The sequence below is a fragment of the Falco cherrug genome, chromosome 1 (genome assembly GCF_023634085.1).
Source record: "Falco cherrug isolate bFalChe1 chromosome 1, bFalChe1.pri, whole genome shotgun sequence".
Classification (NCBI taxonomy): Eukaryota; Metazoa; Chordata; class Aves; order Falconiformes; family Falconidae; genus Falco; species Falco cherrug.
In genome coordinates this window covers 120447339-120462169 of record NC_073697.1, presented here as the reverse complement: position 1 = coordinate 120462169, position 14831 = coordinate 120447339, and the positions used below count along the sequence as shown (strand labels likewise).

The 14831-nt window shown below is 45.8% G+C and overlaps 1 protein-coding gene across 4 annotated transcripts in view; it reads left to right on the top strand.

The window, feature by feature from the left end:
• Positions 1-14831, top strand: part of TMEM104 (transmembrane protein 104) — a 45106-nt gene that overhangs the window by 18479 nt on the left and 11796 nt on the right. For all 4 annotated transcript variants that reach the window (XM_055725219.1, XM_055725194.1, XM_055725201.1 and 1 more), the window contains one exon: positions 10275-10368. In XM_055725219.1, the coding sequence (XP_055581194.1) occupies positions 10275-10368 (94 nt within the window). The remainder of the gene's footprint in view (positions 1-10274; positions 10369-14831) is intronic.

Sequence of the window (14831 nt, the reverse complement as noted above, 5' to 3'; positions counted from 1 at the left end):
TCTGCCAGAAGGCAAGGCTCCCTGCTGCTAGGGCTGGGCAGGAGGGTCAGCCTTTGGTACGATGGGAAAGCAACTGCAAGACCGTGGATTGAAGCAACAAACTTTAAAGGATTAGCTTGTCTCTTTTCTCTGGAAAATCAATAGTGCAGGGGACTGGAATGTGTTTTCTGCACAGAGCTGTCTGTTCATTTCACAATAACTGTTTTTTTCCTTAAGTGGAGCTTGGGTTACTCTGTCACTGGGATGCTGAGATTTTCCAAAGGGTCAGTCCTTCCTCTCTGCCATCTCCAGCTGGCTCGTGATGACTCTGTGGAAGGGAACTGAGGAAAGGAATAGGAAAGGAGCTGCTACCAGCCCTTAAGAGAAGCAAAAGGTAGCTGATGTGTTGGGCAGAGGCCATTGGTGAGTTCAGATGCACTTGGCTTCCCCAAAGAAGAATGTCCTGCATGCTTTAGTGCTTGGTTTGGCTTAGGTGATGGTGGGTGATGAGCATGAACCTTGGAAGCAAGCCAGCTAAAACAAATTGGGCAAAGGAGTGACCCAAGATATATCTCTGTTTGCTTTTGTGCGCTTTTCTGAAGTTATGAACTCACACCAGTGGTGTTTACCGGGCTCAGACTACAGCCCCTGATGCCCAGCAGGGCTGAGGGGTCATGCTGCTGCTTTTCCTAAATAAAGCTGTCCTTTAGAATAAGCTCACTTGGGCAGCGAGTTGACCAAAGCTGACACTGTTCTCTCTTGCTGTTGGAGACCAGGCTTTCCCAAACAGGGCAGGTGTCAGAACAGATCCCTCTTTGTGATCCCCTGTGCGCTACGCCAAGTTGTAAAGGTTTAAAAAGGTCTTTTTAAAACTCCTTTTTTGGACTAGACTGTTCAGGCAGACTCACAGATCTTTCATTTTTGGAACGCTTGTAGGAAATAAGTAATAAATGCATTTCCCCTGTGTGCAGTGTTTTGTACAGTGGTAGTGACAGCATCTAGAAAGCAGAGTTGGAGAAGACCTGTTAAGTCAGATAAGCACTCCTCTGGGAGATGCAATACAAGCTTTTTTCTCAACAGCATATTTTCCAGTATTTTGTTCAGTGCTTTAACATGTTTGGTTTTTATGGTTTGGGTGTTGTGGTTTGTTTTTTTTTGGAAAGAGGTCTGACCTTGCTGCCTGCCTGATTCACATCAGTGTTTTCATCAAGTAAGGCCAGCAGTCTTGATCTCTCCTCCCCTGAAATTATCCTTAATTCCTTAATAAACAGGTAGAAAGCACTGGGGTTGCAGAACCGTTTGGAGTGGTGTAACTGCCTATTACCAGGGGCTGTGGAGGAAAGAGCTCTGGACAGACTGGTATCTCTTTATACCCCTAAATAAGTCTGCAACTTCTTAACATCCTCCTAAATTGCGCTTTATGTCTGGGTGATATCACTGACGCTCTTGTCCAAAAATGTGGATTTTGGGACTACATCAGCAAATCCCACACGTGTCTCATGCTTCTGTAAGCAGGACTATAAATACAAATAATGCAGCTGGGATTTATCTTGTAAGTTGAAGTCGGTATAATGCTTTTGGGCAGAGCTGATCTCTGAAGCCTGTTGCGCCAGTTTGGTGTGCACTGTACTGGGAAGACAAAAAAGGAGGCTTGAAGCAAGCAGGGCTCCCTGCTAGCCCCAGGCAACAAGGCTTTATCTCATGCTTTTGTGCTGTTGCAAAGTAGTTAGTGTGGGACGATTCCTTTCCCTTCAAGCAACTCCTGCCTGACACAGTGAATGGGATAATGTTAATGTTGTCCCTGAAACTACATTCTCCGTGTGAAACTCAGCTGAGAAGTTTGTAGGGGAAAAAGAGGAAAAACAATGGCTTATTGGTGGAGGCAGTGTTTGTGTTGTGGCAGACGAGGGGTTAGCGGGCTTGAGGAGCAGTCATCCCTGCTGAAGCAGAGTACCTCCTAACCCTGGCATATTGTAGCTTGACATGTTTGCAGAGCCCTCTGTGCATCCATGTCACGAAGGTCCAAGTCTCCCTTGCTTTATGCTGTCAAACCCAGGGGCTTTGGTAGTCAATATAAATACTGTAGTTGCTGATACCCTGCCAGGAGAGGCTGTGAATATGCAGGGATTTTGGGCAGTGTCTGTGTATAATGATTACGCCTTTGTTGGGAGGGAACTCGTTAATCTCTCGTACCACAGTAATAAATTGGGGAGGCGGGGGACGTCTCTTCAAGGTTACACAGTGTCAGGAAGGAGGAAAGTTCCAGTTTCATAGCCCGTGGGAGGTCGAAGCAAGCTGGTGGTGGGGGGTACAGCCAGACCTGGCTCTGCAATTCCTCTGCTGTCCTTCCAAGTATCACAAACCAACCATTCAGCTCTCCTGCATCTATCCACTTTGCTGCTTTCCTTCTGCTTGTTCAGATGCAATTAGGAGATGCAGAATAAGGGGGAGCCAGGGGTCAAGGAGGCGGTAAAGTGATTACAAGATGCTGCAAATGGCTGTGCCATAAATACTCCAATGATGAAAAATTAGATGCCAGTCACCTCAGGGTTGTTGCTGGCCTCCATCTTTCTCTTGTTGTGAAAAATGATAATGGAAGTATATTTGCCCCAGAGAGTGCAAGCTTGCCTCTGGCAGTGGTCGTGCGCACCCCAGGTGTGCCAGGGACTGCGATCCTTGCACCAAATGACTTTCTGAAAACACTTTGTGCCTGGATTTCTTCACTTTAAGAAGAGAAAGAACTGGTTTTCCAGGGTGTTCTTTCCGAAGTGGAAAAGTTCCTGGTGCTTAGAGATGGGCCAGCTCCAGAAGCAGACTGCAGCCCTGAGTCAGGCTGGGGAGAGGAGAACAGCACCCTCTGGTACTGCCTTGCTGCCTGTCCGTGTGTTGCTTCTGCCTTGACCCCTCAGAGCTGCGTGTAGAGGCTGCCCAGTTCCTGGCTGGTCTGTGGTGTTGGATGCCCAGCAAGATCATAGCTTGCAAGGACATCAGCTGGGACAAATACACTTGTTTGCTGGATCGGCGGTCAAAACCAAAAGCTGGTGCTGGACTAAAACCTTTGAAAATTTTCTAGATAGCATTCGGATCTGCTGAAGTCAGTAGCTTTGGGGATACAGGTGCTTCTTTCCATCTCTTGCAGAAGGTCTTCCATTTTGGAAGAAGTGTTGGGAGCACTGTGGCACAGGAACCATGAGAAGCATCCAGCTTAAGGGGTACCATGGGTGCAGGTGGGTGAAATGGCACTTGCTTCGCTGGCAGAAACTGAGGTCTTAGTTCTTGGAGGATACCTCCTCCCTGCTAAATGCACTGGGGAGAAAGGTGGGTGAGGGCTCCTTCGTGCCAGCAATATGCTTCGTGTGAGTTATGATGATAAACCTCTGCCAGGTGTCCTGAGAGCAGCACGTTAATTACCGGAGCTGCTGTGGCAGCAGATGCCTGCTGTACTCAAAGTGTAACTGCCCTTGTTTCTTTATCTATAAATATTCCTTGTGGGATGTCTGGCGGTTGCATCCTCCCTCTGTTGTGACTTCCTGACTCTACAGGGGATCTGGAGGTTAAAATCCCTCTTGCCTCTCAACTTCTTTGAGCAGTCCTTGTTCTGTGGCTGGTTTATCTCTTTTCAGCCAACTTTAAGAGCTTCATAATCACTTGCTGCTGATAACTTGCTGCCTATCAGCACAGCCCCTGCTGCAGCCCTGCTTCCAGCCTTGAGAGGCTGTGGATCTTCAGCTTTAATTTTTTTTTCCAGCTCTCTAAAAAGCTCCTTCCTGAACAATCAGACTCCTTTCATGTATTTATATTTGTACTGTCCACTGCAAGGGGTAAAGCTTTACCAACGAAAGCTTGGATTGCCGCCCTCACTGATGTGCCATCTGGCTCTCTAACTTGAGATATGAGCTCATGCAGGAGAGAAACATGGCCTTGTCACCCTAGTGAAGGGGAGGAGAGACGGCAGAGGGGGCACTGCATTGCACTCGAGACCCTTTTCCCTTGAGATGTTTTAGCTGAAAAGCACTGGAGCCCTGGCATGAGTGACTGCAGTCCGCTGCTGGGTAGCATGGCAGTTGCCACAACTTGACACGGGTGCAGAGGAGCTACCAGAGGCTGCAGGTGGGTGTTGATGGAGCTGCAAGTAGCTCTGAAATGTTATAAAGTTCTTTTCTTTATCTAAGAGTCCCAGACAGGACTGGGGAAAGCACCTTGCATTTAATGTTTCTCTCCAAAGTCAGCCCTCAAAATTCCCTGAGGATATGAATAGGAACACCAGTTCATAAGAAACTACTCTACTGAAGATGATAGGTCTGGTTCAGGCTTCCAAACAGGGATAAAACCTCTGACCTGTGCCAATGCTGGTAAATGAAGTTTTGCTTTTTGGGTTGGTTTTCCCCCCTCCCAGATGTCTCTTTAGCCACAGTCTAGAGGACAGTACCTGCGGTGGGAACAGGGCAGCCTGGTTCTCCTAACATCTTGTTTGCTCCCTGTACTTGTGCAGTCTGGTTTTGCTGGATTGTTTTGTCTGTTCCCTCTATGCTCATCTGGGTTGTGAAATAGCTCTGAGCTCAGGGACATCTTGCAGAAGCAGAATGGGTGTCAGAATTGCCATTCCTGACAGCGTGTATGAAATGTCTGCTTTTTCCTACCACGCTCAAGGAGACTTTCCTTGTGTCTGAGCACTGAATCAAACAAAGCCTCCGCTGGGAGATGCTCGCTCAGAAGAGTTTACGTCTTTCTGTCAGTGTCTTGCTTTGTCGTGGGAATGTTGTGTACCCATAGTCCTGTATAAAGCAGTCAACTCTGTTTTCCAGCCAAGGTATCAAAGTCTACCAGGGAGAGTGATCCATTTTGTTAAACCAGTAACTTTCTTTTTAAATGTCAGCTTGCTCCCCATTAGTCGGGTTATTTGCTGTGCTGTGTATTGTGGGAGAGAAGTACTGTTGCTCAACAGTTGTGAAATCTAAACAGTATCTGCAGAGGTGGAGTTGATACTGTCCTAAAATGACGTTTGTCTTAGATGCTGGCGGGGAAGCAAGAGTGTCCAAGGAAGGATTTGGTTCGGAGTGAGCTCTGGTTTTGAATGAGGCTGAGGAGGAGGAAAGGAAAAGGAAGGGTGGCTGGGGCTTCAGCCCAAAGGGAGGTATTTAAAGAGTGAGCACTACAACATCTCTTCACCATCTTCTTATTAAAACTGAGGGATCCTTGCCCTGATATCTGAGACTTGATAACTTCATACTGGTATGATAGCCCTGTGCCACACAAATGCATTTATTAAAAAAAGCTCTCAAACTCTTCTGCTCTGCTGCTCTGCTCCTGGTGTATTTGCTGCATTTAACAAGGTTTATCTTCATGATCTCACTTTGCTGAGGTAAATACCCTGCTTCTCTTCAACCTGTCTGAAAGTTTCCATGCTCTGAATCAACAAGAAACAGTAGCCCCTGGTTTTAATTCACTATTCAGCAAGCTCCAAAGACAGATGCAATTCTTACAGATGAGTTTGTGGAGCATGAAAACAAGCAGGTTCTGATGACAGTTACGAATGATGCTGGCGTTCAGATGGTCCTCTTGCAAATGTATGCAGGCAGTAGCCGTAATGCTGTAACTACTGCATCTAATACATGAATCGGCTATGTTCGGGATGCTAATTGTGCTTCCTGAGCTGTATTGGCTTTGGCTGTGAAAGCCACATGCTGGGAAGCAGATGAAAGCTATTGAACTGTACCGGTTTCAGAGTGATAGATGGACCCTTCAGGTCAATAAAGAACCTGTTTGGTTAATACAGCCCTTTGACTGGCTTAAAACATGTTTGGATGGTTTGAAAGACTCTTGGCGTTAGCTGGCCATCACTTAGTGGTTGAGAGCTCTCTTGGTGGTCCTCTTGGCTGAAACTAAGCAGATAAAATCAGCCAGATGTCCTATTAACGCTTGATCTTACATTTGCTTTTTTTAAGATAAGCCAATAAACAAGGTTATGTAACCGAGTTTTAACATAAGAGCTTTAATAAAATATACTTTTAGAAATATGTAAACTTATATAAAAGTATATTCCAGACAATGGTAAGCCCTAGCTAGTTTCCCCTGTGGCAAGAAGACTCAAGTTGACCAGTCTGCTTTTTGCTTTGAAATACCAAGAGCTGACAGGTGCAGAGGCTGGGAAAGTGGGTGTCAGCTGAGTTGCCAGCTCAGAGGAGCTCCCAAGCCTTGGTGCCTGTATCGTTGTGGCTTGGCTTGGTGGGAGGAATGGATTTGAAGACCCTCCCAGGGGTTGAGCAAGCTGGTGTGCTACTCATGGCGCCTACTAGCCTGCAGGGAAGAGTGTAAGTCAGGGTGACAAGCTGCTGTTCTTCCCTCTACACTTGCTGGCTTCTAATTCTCTGACTGGAAATGTCAGTAAAAGCAAGAAAAACACTGGGTTTTTTGGTCACTAACATGCTGGATCTTTGTGCTGTTTTTCAGCATGAGAAAGGAGAGAAAAAGGAAGATTTTTGTGTCTGTTGCATTTATTTGTTGTGTGTGGGTTCCGTGTACCCTCCGCCACAAGCCTACCGACTTGTTTGGCCTTTCCTATTTCATGGAGGAGCTGGAAGAGAAATCAGGGAACCGCTCTTAATAGCCAGTTCTGTGCAACAACACAGCAAAGGTTTCTCTCTGCGCCTCTGCCATCCTGTGAATATAAACAGCATTTAATAGATGTGATCCTCCTCCTTAGCAGAAGGGAGGATTCCCTTACCTACTTTAAGTTCAGCAATGAATCAGCCACGTGCACCTGCTTGTTTCTAATAGGAAACTACTTCTAGTAGAAAGATCTTAAATCAAAGTAGACTATGCTCTGCCTTGGGTTAATTTGCTGAAGCTTAGGAAGAGAATGATAAAGTCCTAGAAAACATCTCGGCTAGCTCAAGAGGTGAATTGGAAAACTTGGGAGAGCTTTTTGATGTGCTGGAGCTCTGCATATTTGATTTCTGGCAGGGCTGACTGGTGCAGTTCTCTGTGTAGTTTTAGATTGTTTGAATTACATGTGTAATGAAGCACTTTGTAAATTATATCCCTCTGGGGAAGACTTGAGCTTGGAAAAACATCAGGTAGAAAGTTTGGGTGTATGTCTGAGGTGCTTATTTGAGCTTACCTTTTCCTTAGGGAGAAGTTATGAAACTAATTAACTTAATGGGTCGGAAGAGCATTTAGGTGTCTGGCACAGCAAGGTAGAGAAAGTAGACATCCTCCTTCTAAGCACTGTGGTCTCTTCTCATCCTTTCGGGGGTGGGGGTGTTTTAAAATAGGTTTCCTGGCCTTGGGACCCTTCTGAGGGTTGATAAGATTAGCTCTAATCCAGGGACCGAGTCCCTGCTTCTCATGTCCTGGCTATTGGTAAGGACCTGGCCTCTCTTTCCTGACTTGTGCTCAATCCTGTAGAGCTGCACACAGTTGCACTTTGAAGTGATGTTCGTCTCTCTGTGATGTCCTCTTCTGCCCTGCCTTTGTCCTGTCAAGCAGCCCAGTGTGTGCTGTGGCTTCCCTTCCTAAAAGCGATTGGTACAAATTCCTGCAGAGCAGAGCAACCTCATCTCATTGCAGGCCTTAGCATTGTTTGTATTGATCTGTGGATATCCATCTTGGATCACTAATGGGCATCAAGTGCGAAAGGTAATACATTTCTGTTGCACTTGAATTCATCTCTCGCTTGGTTCCTTTGGGCCACCTCCAGGATTTTGTTAAGAACAGAAGACACTGATCATCTTAAAGGATGGGAGTGGAATCCAGCCCTTCAGGCAGAATGACTTGTATGCCTTCCTCATGAGTTAAGCAGTAAAGCCCACAGAGGGGAAGAGCTGAAAGAGTAACTCAATGGATTTAGTTGTTTAAGATGCCTTGAGCACTGGAGAATAACTGCAGAAAGTGGAGTGGAACATCCAGAAGAATCCTTTCCACTTCATTAGTGGATGTTGGGAAGCACGTAGGAGACCCAGGTTCTTCCAGCACCTAATGATGCTTTTCAGCAGCTGAGCCCCAAATCCACCTTAACACACAGCTCGCTCTTCCATGCTGAAGATAAATCTAGGCTTCAGACCCAGCTGCATCTTGTGTCAATCCTGGCCATTGTTTGAGGTGCTGTTTTGCCAATTGGTTCTGGTGCATTCTAATTTGCAGAAGACACCTGTTCCTTAATTATCACCATCCTTCTTCAGTCTCTCTTTGTTTCAGCTCTTTCTGATGCATGAGCTATTAACGTGATTTGAAGGGAGGCTGTGCTGAGCAGCATGCATGTGTTGGGAGAGGAGGTTGAAAGAGATTAGTCACAAACTGGAGAATAATTTCCAGTAAGAGAGTTTCTGTCTGCTTTGGTTTGCTCTGGGTCCTTGAGTGATCTAAAGAATGATCTCTCTAACCTGAAGTTTTAGTCCTTTTTGGGGGTTGTGCGCTATCCTAGGATGCAGCAGCAGTCTGTAGAGGGCAGGGGAGCAAAGTTAAGCTCCTGGTTAGAAGAAAGGAGGAAGATGAGTAAAAAAAGAATTGTAGCTGGCTGGTTTGCTTCTGTGTTTAAAATTGAAAGTGTCTTAACTGTTAAGGCTGTTTTAGCTCAGAGTCCTGCCAATTATGCCTGTGTTGTTGTATTCTGTGTGACTTCAGAGTTCCAAGGGTCCTCAATTGCTTCACAAATCTGAATTCTGTGTGTGCTTTTTGTCCTTTTTTTTTTTTTTTTTTTTTTTTTTTCTCCCCCCCCCCCCAAGCTGAGAAAATGAGACTTGGTATAAATGAGCCTCATATCAGAATATGTCTTCACCGAGTGATGTGTGAAACCAAGGGTTCTCTCCTCTGGTCCCCTTCTGAGTTTACTTCGGTCATCTGAGAATACTTGTGATGTGAGGCATTTCCAATTTGCCTTGTAGATATTCTGAAACTGTCTCAAAAAAAGGTTTCTTGGGGTTGTACTAGTCTTAAAATAGCCTGGGTTCTGCTCTGTCACTGACTCTGTTGGGGTCATTGAGAGACCTTGAGACTCTGGCGCCTGCCCCTTCAAGTCCCAGTTCTTCCCTTCTGGTGACACCTTTTTTTGAACTGCTTTAAGAAGTCATGGAAAAGAGCAATGTGTAAATATTCATGTTGAATATTTGTCTTTAAAAATCCCTTTGGGATGCTCAACAAATCCGTACTGTGTGCTGTGACTTTCTCGATATTACTTGCTTACAGCTTTTGGACCTGTTAGTATATCGCTAGCCCAAGCCAGCCCATGGATGACAAGCAGGGCTCTCTTCTGTAACACCCATTTTGTCTCCCTGTCACAAGTAGCTTCTCTCAGTTCACATTCAGACCTCAGTCAGGGTCTGTTTGTCTTCCTGCAGTGAAGCCTTTTTTCTTCTGTCTGGAGTAGGTAGGGCTTGAGTGCTGCTCAGTACCTGGGTGATGGTGCTGCACAGGACACGGCTCCTCTGGCCGGCGGCTGATAACATGATTGCCTCGCGTGCCCTAGGAGAGTGCTAGAAGAAACTGGCATGGGAAGCTGTGTAGTCCTAATTTCCAGCTTTGTTAGATTTATTTTACAGCCCAGCTGAAAGAGATGCACCAGACTGCTACTGCAGCATACCTCAGTTTAATTTGCTAAGAAACACTGCTCTCTATGTATATATCTAAGAGGGCAGCGAAGAAAGATCTGTCTTCATTGACACTACCTTTAATTTCCACACTGAAGGAAGCTTGTTCTTATGAGTATCTCTTGAATTTCCTCCCTGCCTCACTTTGCACAGGTTTTCAGCTTCCAAGTCAACAGCTTAACTGTTAGGCTATAGCTTCCCACTGTAAAACAAGTAACTTAAATAATGGGAAAAAATGTTCCAGGCAGACCTGGCTCCATTCCTGTAGAGCCTGGGACACCCCGAAGCTGACCCGTCAATGTTAATGTGACCAGACTGGTCATGGCTATTGCTATTCAGACCTAAACTGAGCATGTTACCTGGTCAGGGAGGCCACAGTTTAATATTTGATGTTCTATAAGGCTCCACTGAGAGCTTTTACTGAAATGTGTCGGTAAAGGAGTGCTGTAGCAGTGATAGCAAGCGGCTGAGAGCCAAGAGGATCCTGTGCTCTACTTCTGCCTGAGGCATGTTCTCTGATACAGAGCAGTTTGCTTGACCCTCTGTATCTCAGCCAGCTTAGCTGTAAAATTAAGCAACAAAGAAAGCTCCATGACAAACAGATGTGTCTGGAGGTGAACTTTCAAGGCAAGCTTTGCTTTACTGATAAATTTGTCTTACTAGCAGAATTTCTGGATTTGAACCTAATACGTATTTTTATTGTCCTTCCAGGCAGCATTTACTCTCCTCCTGGGTCCTTTCACCTTCTTCAATGTGCAGAAGACGAAGTATCTTCAAATCATGACATCTCTCATGAGATGGATAGGTGAGTCTTGGCAGAATCTTGGCCACCTCTTTACCATAGATGGAACCCAAGTCACGCTACCAGTGCACCTCTTTGACAAGATATTCTTGTTCGGAAGCAAGTACTTGTCAAAACAACCTCTGAGGAAGATTGTCCAGGACTGATAAATTTTTGAGAAAAAGGATTTTTGTTCTAGAATGAAATTTCTGATTAAAACAAAACAATTTATTTTTCAATCAGATACGAGCTGATAGATGAAGTTTTAATCTGGTTTGTGTGAGAGGCAGAAGGGATTTGGAAGAGTCCCTGGGAGGGGGACCTAACTGTGATACCCACCAGTTGCTATTCAGCAGTAAGGTTCTCATTCATTCTCAGCATGTGTACAACAGACTTTGAACAATCTTTGTTTTGATCGGAGAACAAAAGGCACTTCTGTCAGACTTCCTAGCTTTAGTTTTATCATCTGCTTGCATTTTTTTTCTGAGCCTTGCTTTAGTTTAGGTTGTGCTGCATTGGAAACCCCGAAACCAATATGTGTTGTCCTTGGGAAGCCCTGCTCTCGTGAGTGCTCTCCAAAATCTTAGTGCCAGGAACTTCCAGGAAGACAGGTAATTCCTTTAAGGGAAATAAGACGTTGCTACTTTTTTTTTTTTTTTTTTTTTTTAGCGCCTTTGTCATCCAAAGATGCAGCTGCCTCACATGCTATCTTGTATGTGTGCATGCCCTCAAAGACTGAGAGGAGGGCACGTGTTATAGAGGCTTATGTTGAGGTTTGCCTTGTTTTGTGTAGCCTGGACTGAGTAACTGATACTCAGGGCTAACAGAGAGGGTGTTACAGCACGAGCAGCATTTCTGCAGGTTAATAGTTTCCTGGTTCATGGGTCCAGACCATTCAAGCACAGAATGAGCTCTGTTTATACCTACCACTGACCTGAAATAGGAAGAAAAGCTGCTTCTCAGACTGTTTCCCACCACACACATACACTTGACCTGACTTCAGTTCAGTATTGTCACTGTTCTGTAAGTTCAAAAGTTCCTGTTTGGAAGTGGCTGGCAGTCACTGCAGAGGAATAGAGATCCTCTGTTCTAGAGAACATCTGAGATGGAGTTAAGAAGTTGTCACCCAAGAAAATGAGGCTGGTTTTTAAGCCCTCAAGTTTTAGATGCTGAACAGCTTGAGTCAACAAATCCTGACCTCGGATAGTGTGAAAATCCTGAATGTCTGTTTTTCCCTTTTGTTGTCTGAGCACATGAAAGTTTGAAAGCCCCCATGTTCTTCAGAGAAAAAGGTTATCTCATTAAGGGGTATTAAAGGAAGTTGTTTTGGGGTTTGTTGTTTCTTTATTTTAAAAAAAAAGAGTAATCTCTGCCTAGCTCATTGGCTTCTTTCCAATCACCCTGCCTCCTCTTTTCTGGTAAAGACATCAGTCAGACCTCATCCTGTCTCTGTGGCAGCCTGACACCTGCCTGGTCTGCCATTGGTTTCCCTTTAGCTGGCTCCTTCCAGTATGAGAATTGCTAAATCTTGGCATAAAGGCTGAAACTGTTTCTCTTTTTCATCACTTGATGGAGAGGGACAAAGACAGTGTTTGGAGAAGTGTAGGGGAAATTCATACTTTAGCTTGATTGATTCCTGCATCAGCACGCTGGGGAACAGCTGCCCCAGATAATGATATTTAATGACCCTGACAGCACCTCAGTGGCTACTTAGAGCAACGGATTCTGTGTGTGTACAATGAGGGATAGATTTATTAGGAAAGACAATTTATCAAACAGCCATGTGATGCAGGGAACAGAGAAAAGCTCTTGCTGCAGACTCTGGTATAAGGATGGATCCCATACTACTGAGATTTATCAAGGTGGCTTCTCCTATGTCCTCACATCACTGCTGTCCCCTCCTCCAAAAGCAGGGCTCTGAGTTAACCGTGGACTGGTCTTTTGTTGGTGTGTAGAAAGCTTAGATTGTAAAGAATGGTCTGGGCTGGTGTCTTGTGGTCTCCTGAACTTTTCCTGCCTGAATGCCAGTGGCTAGATGTGGACTCTGTCCTGCTATAATCTGTGCCTTTTCTTGTCTTCCTTTAGCTGGTTTTAGCCATGTGGTGCTGAAAGTGGTTCTCCTGCAAAGCACTGAGTGGCAGAGCTGAACATTGGAGCTGCCAGCCTACCTGTTCGTTGTGCTGGGTAAAAACTTCCCACATAGTGGCTTGTTTAGCTTAACCTGTGCCTGGTGTGGATGGGAAGCTTGACCCATGGTTTGCATCATGATTTGAAAAAATCAAGCTTGTTTGAGCTGGGAGGTCAGTACAGTCTTTGCAGTGTGGCTACTGCAGGACCTACCATACACCCTTTTCCCCAGCCTGGTGAAAAGCTCCTGGATTTCGGAGCAGCAGTGGCTCGTGCAGAGCTGCACTGCCCCAGGTGTACTGGCGATTCAGATGACAGTGGCTGAGAGGATGGTTCTTGGCAGCAGGGAGAGCTAGCTGTGTGTGAAGGTCATTTCTGCTGGTGTCTGTAGCAGTGTCAGCCTTGCCTTTTAAAGTTGCTTTCCCCCTTTCTCCTCATCTAAGTGATAATCAAATGTCACTAGCCTCTTTCCAGAGCCTCATGCTCGTGGCAAGCAGCAGATCAGATAACAAAGCCTACAGCGGTCTATTTCCACACCTCATGGACAAGAACATTTCGTTCTGTCTCTGAAAAAATAGTCTTAAACGGTGGGGTCTGAACTGGAAATTAAAAATGGGCCAGTTCAAAGAACGTGGGGATGCAGCAGGGATCAGCCCTTCATTTGGCTGTGCTTTTCCTCCCAGGGAAAGGGACTAGGCAGGACAGGCACCTCTGAAGTCTCTAAAGGAGAAAGTTGAAGGAGGAGCTTGCAAGCCCGAGTGCCATACTGCTAGAGAGCTCAGACAGATGGGCTGTCGTCGTCTGGGCCTGCTGAACACGGGGAGCTCATCTGGACGTAAGGCTGGCATGGAGAGGTGTTTCCCTGTCAGGACTGGTAGGAGCACAGAGGGTGGATCTGCGTCTCCAGGTGGAGTGGGGCTCATGGCAGACAGAGGGCTTCCAGAGGCTGTTGGCAGTCTTGTGAAGAGTACAGCTTACCCACTTGGCTGCAAAACTGATACCACCTTGCCTGGGTAAGTGCCAATGGTTGAATTCACGCAGCAGTCGGTGCCTGAACTGCTGGCCTTCTCTGTGCTTCGGGATCTCTGGTCTCTTGGAGCTGGTGGGTGTGCAAGGCTTTGCTTACACAAGCTCTCATCCCTTTCCCAACTGTAAAAGCTCCTCAGGCTGCTTTGTCAGCCCTCTCCTGCTCTTGCCTGAACCGCCTTGGGAGACTGAGCACAGACACCCTGAGGGCTGCGACAGGGAGCCTCTCTGCAGTGCTTCCCTGGAAAAAGGGCTAGTCGGGAAAAATCCCTTGGTTTAAATCCTGGTAATGATGCTTATGGTGAAGCCTTGATTCGAACTAGGGATAAAACCTTGTTGACTCACCCAGCTTGAGCAATGCTGTTAAGAGCAGAGACAGGGCCCAGACTGGTTGCCCAGGTATGAATTGTCCCCTTGGGGTGAGGAGGGTTCCTTCCCCAAACTGTAATTTCCTTTTTTCCTTTCAGCTTCCTTCCCACCTCAGCCTCACAAAAGTGGAGAGCTGTTATTAGCCCAAGTCCTTTACCTGTTTTGGAGCCTGTTTCCAGGTCTCTTATAATGTTTTTGGAACAGGGTGTTTCCTGCAGAAGACTGAACCAACTAAGCCATCAAGAAATTAGAGCTCTTGGTATTTTCAGTTCTGCTGTTTGGACTTCAAGCTCTTTTTTCCTGAGGATTTAAATCTGTGATGATGACAGATTGCTCCCTAAAGGGACTTGAATATCATGTTGGGTTTTTTCCCCTCCTTTCCCCAATCCTGATCAAATGGGTGCTGTTAGGGGTGAGCTGCTGGAGGGCATGGCACAGCAAAAGGGACTGAGCCAAGCAAGTCTGATGTGCTTCTCGAAGCAGAGGGGACGCAGCTTGCTAGGACAGAGCCCTGCCTCTTTATTATTGGATAATAACTATCTACAGCATCACGGGAAAGGATATGGATTAGGAAAGATAACAAAAGGATGGGGCTTGGTGGAGCTCAGCAGCAAACATTGGTCTATTGTGTATTAAGCCACTAACCCGATTAATTGCAGCCTGTTACAGCCTGAGATGTCCAGCTCTATAGGTGAGGACTGTTGGCTTTAAAGACATCGGTAGCATGATTATCACTACTGTTATTGAATAGTCTCTGGCAAACATTCCCAGACAGCTCCCACGTGGGACATTTGCTCTATGTGCTGCTCTTGATGCTGTATTGTAGTTATTAGAAAGTATTGTATTTTAATAAAGAGACATTTTATAGAGGAATAAACTTCTGGGTTTGGATGCTGCAGGCTCAGTTCTCTCTCCCTGTAGCACAGTCAGATCATACCACATCTATTCAAGTAACTGCAGCATTC